Raw genomic sequence first — 6,475 nt, 5'->3', positions numbered from 1 at the left:
AATGAATTATTTAATCACAAAAGCATGTACTGTACTTTACTGTCACTATTGAACCATTTAAAAATATGAACTTTAAAGACCATTTAAGTATTAAAATTAAACAAAATATTCAATTAAAATAATAATAATAATAATTCTACTAATGAGATATCTATTAATGATCAAATCAGCTCCAAAGAATATAAATTATGAATGATGCAATAAATGAACTACTATGTACAAATCATATTTGTCACTGATGAGTGATTATTATGATAATTTTGTTAAATAATTTAATTTCATTTCATTAATAGAATATATATATACATAAACCAATAGAATAAATAATTTTAAAATGAAATAATTATTTAACAATTTCAAAAAGACTCTTCTCTTTGTCCTATTTACAGTCGAATCCCCCGATAACACTGTTGATTTTTCCATTTTATATGAATTCCATGTTGTACAAGTCACTTAGATTTTACAAATGTGTGTGCTGGGCTGTGAACGGCTCACGTATTTGTAAAATCTAAGTGACTCGTACAGCATGGAATTCATATAAAACGGAAAAATCAACAGTGTTATAGGGGGGTCAACTGTATATCAACAATTGTCAACTTTAATATAAAATTATAAATACAAAGATATACATAACATACAGAGGCATCCACAGAATATTTTCCATGGGGTAGAGCTTGAAGACAAATATTTAAATTATTAAATCATTTATTAATAATTTTTGGGGAGATTTTACAATAGATTATAGAATACAGTCATGGTAGAGGGTGTAAGGTTTACATATCTCAATCACTTTTATTGAATAAGATCATAATTTGTTGAACTTTTTACTTGATTTCAGGAGAGAGTAAGTGTCCTGTTTTCTTTGTCTATGGATGCTCTTGATAACATATAACACATTAATATATGTTATATATGTTATCTAACTTGTTGTAGTTTCCACTTTTGNCTCTTCGGAAAGTATAAGAGAGCGACGTATGGCTGGTATGCTGAAAGATTCCGCAGCATCCAATACCACTCTCAGAACGTCGGGTACTTGATGAGGATGAAGGCGATGGAGTGTTTTCAGGATTCCAAGAGGATGTTGTAGCTGAGGTTTGACCACGACGCGGGCACCGTACCTGAGAAGAAGACGTAAGAGATATACTTCGGGATTATCTACGGAATTGAAGTATTCTCCCATGGGTGGTTTGAGTAGTGGACCCTGTTCCGATAGGGTGATGGCGTTCGGATCCGCACCGCTATCCAGCAATAGGCGCGTGATGTCTTTCTTGTTTTCCACCTTTTCCGAGAGGGCTATGTGAAGAGGGCAACCGATTATGGGCGATCCCGTGTTTACGTCTGCTCCGGCATCGATGAGCAACTTCACCATCTCCACGTTGTCCCTGAGGATGGCGAAATCTAACGGTGTCGGTTTTTGATAGTCAGAGGGAAAGATGACTCGTGCTCCCCGACTAAGTACCAACTTGACCGTTTCCAGGTTGCCACTCAACACGGCATAGTGAAGTACGGTGCGATTGTCGTGTCTCTCGGGGGTCATGGCATTAACATCCGCCCCGTAATCTATCAGCATTTTAGCAGCCTGAAGACCCTGAGGATGCCTGCACGCCTTCATCAGCGGAGTCAGACCGGATCTGTCGCGTGAATCGGGATCGGCACCGTGTCTCAATAACAATTCCAAAAATTTGATATTTAAGGGGCTAATTAGATTGATCTCCGCACCCAAGAAATAGCGCGCGTTGGGATCTGCACCATTCTTTAGAAGCATCTCGGCACATTCGTAATGGCTATTCTTAATTGCCAGTCGGAGAGGTTCGTCTGCCAGACTGACGCGCGGAGGATTGCCCAGGCTCTTTTCGTCGGCAGTCATTTCCGTAAAGCACACGCGTGCTCCGTGTTTAACCAATAGGTAAATCAAGTCGATGTATCCTCGCTCCGCGCAGAGGTGCAGAGCTGTGTAGCCGACCTCGTCCATGGCATCCGGGTCGCTCCCTCTAACCAGCAATAAATTAACGGCTTCTTTGTATTGTTGATAAGCTGCGTAGTGTAAAGGACGAAGCCCTTGAGTAACCGGCTCGTTCACTTTTGCACCACAGGCCAAGAGAATGCGGATATCGTCCAGCGATGCGCATCGGATGATGCTGTCTGCCAACTCTCTCTGCAGCGTTTGTAAACAGGGCACTGATGGCATGTTGGTGGATCTGCGAAAACAATGAGAAAATACGTTTAAATATGTTATATTTATTGCCCTCCCTCCCTTAACGGCTATATTTAGCGGGCGATTTGGCTTTTGCCGTGGAATATGTACGTTGTAAGTAGGGACGACTTGTTGATGTATCGTCTACCGTGTACATGTATTAAATTTACTTGTTTACGTTCGCAGAAAAACTAATCTGACTTTGCACACTTCTACAAATCTCCAACTACACGCGGCTATAAAACACTCCAATATTCATTTACGTTTTGGACCATGTCTGAAAATTATATTTAGAAAGAAACTTTCGGATAAAATATATATATATATATACGAGTCGCTTTACTTTCTTATTCATTAATATTAATTCGCCATTTTTATATTTTCGATTTTTTTTAAAGGTTATATTAAGGTGCGTACCGCCATCTTGCCTCTAAATATCAAAGCTTCGTAACGGCGCAGTTCGTTAAATTCGAAAACAAAGCTGTGACGTAGTAAATCTTCGATAACGGGGAAACATGTCCCATTAATAGGACTTAACCTCGAAGTAGTTTCTGTTACGGGAAGTCGGCTTTTACCTTCTTCAAGCGCTGACATTCTCAGTCGATTCTAAATATAGAACGTGCTTCTACGCAACGCGACAAAAACACTTGTAAATAAACACATCCGGATGTGTACGTCAACATTGTCAATCTAGAAAAACGTTGTTCACGTGCTACGGGATCCTTGAGCGAGTTAACAAAGAACTGTACTATTTTAGAGTAACTCCGCTTCGCACGATGGTAATACGTGCGCTACCTTATCGTAGAAACACAGGCAACAATACCCAGCTAATGCTTAATATAACAATATTGATATAATATACAAAATACAATTGAAAACACGCGCATTGTTCTGTTAGAAATATAATACAATACGAAAATGAGACAGAAGAACACAAGTTTAGATGTTAATATAAATCTCAAGGTGTTGTTAGCACGTCGGGAAAAGTAAACGTAACACGATATTTACTATAACTCACAGCAAGTGTTAGTGTGTGTGACACACAACATAAAAGCTGGTGTGTTAATTACTTCTATTGCTTAGCGTTAAGACACGTCTCGAGGTAAAATGTAAGGAAGAAGATTACGCATTACTCGGTGTATTACACACCAGAGCATTAAGACACCTAATTAATTAACAATGCGTTAGTGTTAGTGATCTGTGTTTGAGAATGATTCTTTACGTTGTGGGCCATCTCCGAGAACCTTTGGCACTCGGATACCGAGACGATTTTCACGTATAATATCGAATTTTATACGTGTTCGTATGCATAACAATATGAACCAAAGTTATTCTTAAAGAGATAGACGGAAGCCATCTGACATTGAAGTGTCGAGTTATAAAAATAACCGAGACGTTATCCTTTAGAACGGGCAAAATGCCATTCGGCCGCTGCTACGTAGTGTCGAACAGTTATTTCTGAACGGGATTTCCCAACAACGGGCAACAAACGGAAAGCAAGTTTGTTTTCCATACGTCACTTCCGTCTTTTTCCCCCCTTATGGCGAATTAGTTATTAAAAAACAAAACAAAAAAAAACAGAGCGTGATCCGAAACGGACACAATGCGTAAATGAATGCGTGGAGCGTTATTTTTTTTCTCCTCCATGATTAAATTAATGGGAAAATTCGCAGGAAACGTACACAAAGAAGGAAGAGGGTGAATGCAATTTGTTACTTACCCGAGTTTATGATCCCTCCTTTTGTATGTAACAAGATGTAGAGTTGAAAATTGGTTAAGTCAAACGAGTTTGAGACTTGAAAGAAAACTGAAGATGCGTAGATGAGTGGCTTGAGGATATCCTCAACAAAAAAAGCACGTGATCGGCAGAGATGGGCGCCCTCTTTATGCCACCGACTGGATGACGCAGTCGGTTGACGTCTTTCTTTGTCAGCTTGGCAGAGTTTAGAATTAAGTTTGTATCGGCGATATAATATCGCCGTCGATTACATAATTGACGATATAAATAGAAAAATAAAATTCAAACTGTTTATTTATGTTAATTTTACACGTAATAATAGTATTAACAGCGAGAGCGGCGGAGTATGAGGACCTAGGGGGGTGTACTAGATCACGTGATTCGAGTAGCTGCGATTGGTATATTAATTAAATAATGTAAAAATTGTAATCTACAAATATTGATAAAAATGTATTAAATGATAATTAAGTAGGAGCATAAATTTAACTTTTATATTATAAATTTTTAAAAAGTTTTATAAAAATTAAAAATATAAAATTAATTTCACTATTTGAATGTAATTTGAATAAATTGTACAACTTACAATTTAATTTTATCGCGGGATCCATCCTCCGAGTTCGCGGTCTTTTCTTCTTTCCATGTGATCCCGATTTTACCCAGCAAATATTTTGTAACCATGGTTACCAAATACAACTTTAGATAAGATGACCTTGGAAATTTGAATCGATAATGTGTGTCGCCTTCTTAGAAAGTCAATAAACACGTATATTAAAAGTTATAAATAAATATATTTTAATTTATTTTATTAATAAAAATTTTATTAGTTAATTCTTATTTAATCGTAAATTGATTTCGAAAAATTTCGAAATGGAAAAAAAAAAAATTAATAAATTTGTTAACTTTTCGAATTTTCCAAATGTAACCTCTTACATTGCCATCTGACGATGAGAATTGAAATTAATACTGATATCATTTTCTTAAATATTTTTATTAAATTATTTTTATATAGACACAAATTGATCCGAATAACTTGTTAGAATTAATTTAAAAAACGTAAAAAATTAGTCAAAATTTTAAATTTCAAAAAATAAATCTATTCTAACGATAATAATTGAATTGTACTCTGTATATTATTAAGCAAAGTAAATAAAATTGTGTGTGGCACCACCTTACTAACCACGTTAAAGGTATCGTTTTATCGGTTTGTAAAGTCCGAAGAATAACTTTTTGGATAGGATTTTGACTTCCAAGATAGCCTTTGGGCTTTAATTTCAGGATTTCCCTCATATTACGGTTTTTTCGATTGACGAAAGTTATTTGAAAGATTACTCGAAGACCAAAGGTTAAAGAGTATTCGATAATCTTAATCTTTGCCTTCTCTTATTAATGAAATTATTATAACATTGAGGTTTGCATGGTTTGCAATGATGAGAGTATTCACATTGTTTAATGATGAGAATGCTTACAGTAAGGTTAATAGAGGAGCCTGAAAATAAAGGAAAAGCCTGCGAATTTTGGAAAAAATTATATTGTGGATGCAGTAGGTCTTAGAGAAACCTGTGATGAAATTTTCGGAGGCGTCAAGGTGCCTACTTATCGTTTTGGGAAGCCAGGATCGGAAACGGAATCCTGGATATGTCAGGATGACCACCTGGATATGATCACCCGGTCGTCTCCATGGACCTGGACGTGTTTGACCGTAAAACACGTTATGGGTATGAAAAACAAGACATTCCTAGTGTCCTCAGACAGCATTGTTAAATATATAAATAAAGACGAAACGGTAAAAATATTAACCTACTTCTAAAGAGGATCCAAATTTTTAAGTTCAGGTTGACTCAGAAATTTTCATGTATAGTGAGAGAGACTTAACGTAATAGGAGTTTCCACGTGATGAGAAAAAAAAAAAGAAGACTGAGGACGCCTTTCTCGCCACAAGGTCATTTGTTTGTTTCATTTAGGCCTTTAACGGTCGCTTCATAATAGGTCTGAAAGAACCCAAAATAGACATGAATAAAGACTCTTCGCCTTGTAAGCAGTTTTAACGAGGTAGAGAGTGTTAAAAGGCAATAGGTGGCATATAATTAAAATAAAATAAAAATATATTATTTTGTTATCAATTTATTTTTTAATATAGATGAAACATCAAAAAATATATTTTTTGATGCTGTTTCGTATACCAAAAGCAACTTTGTTACAAGAGAAAACTTTAAGTCAGCGGAGAAAAATGAATATACTACAGTCTGTAGACATTTCTTTTTATTTTTCAAGAAATTTCGACCTTTATCAGTGCATTTTTGCCATCGTTTTTGTAATTCAAAAGTATTTTTGCGGTGTCACTCCATTTTGTCAGTACACAAACAACGAAGAAAATCTTGCTGTACTGTTCCATCATTCGCGAAAAGCTGTCCCCAAGCAATTCTTCATAAAATCAAATAGATAGTAAGGAATATAGGGACGAATGAGAAAGAATTTACCAGCCATTTGCTTCGATCTATTGATTCTGCAACGTAGAGTTTGAGACCGCGCATTGTCGTAACTTT

At 36.1% G+C, this 6,475-nt stretch overlaps 1 protein-coding gene across 1 annotated transcript; it reads right to left on the bottom strand.

The window, feature by feature from the left end:
• Positions 1 to 919: 919 nt before the first annotated feature.
• On the bottom strand, positions 920 to 2,761 carry LOC111616386 (ankyrin repeat and SOCS box protein 3-like). Its single transcript, XM_023357801.1, has 2 exons — positions 2,612 to 2,761; positions 920 to 2,198 (listed from the first exon to the last, which is right to left on the bottom strand). Exon 2 carries the CDS (start codon positions 2,186 to 2,188, stop codon positions 920 to 922), a length of 1,269 nt encoding a protein of 422 aa, XP_023213569.1. The 5' UTR covers positions 2,189 to 2,198; positions 2,612 to 2,761.
• Positions 2,762 to 6,475: the final 3,714 nt, after the last annotated feature.

The sequence above is a fragment of the Centruroides sculpturatus genome, unplaced genomic scaffold (assembly GCF_000671375.1).
Source record: "Centruroides sculpturatus isolate CEXI.00-Female unplaced genomic scaffold, Cexi_2.0 scaffold3263, whole genome shotgun sequence".
Classification (NCBI taxonomy): domain Eukaryota; kingdom Metazoa; phylum Arthropoda; class Arachnida; order Scorpiones; family Buthidae; genus Centruroides; species Centruroides sculpturatus.
This window is presented reverse-complemented; position numbering and strand designations above follow the sequence as displayed.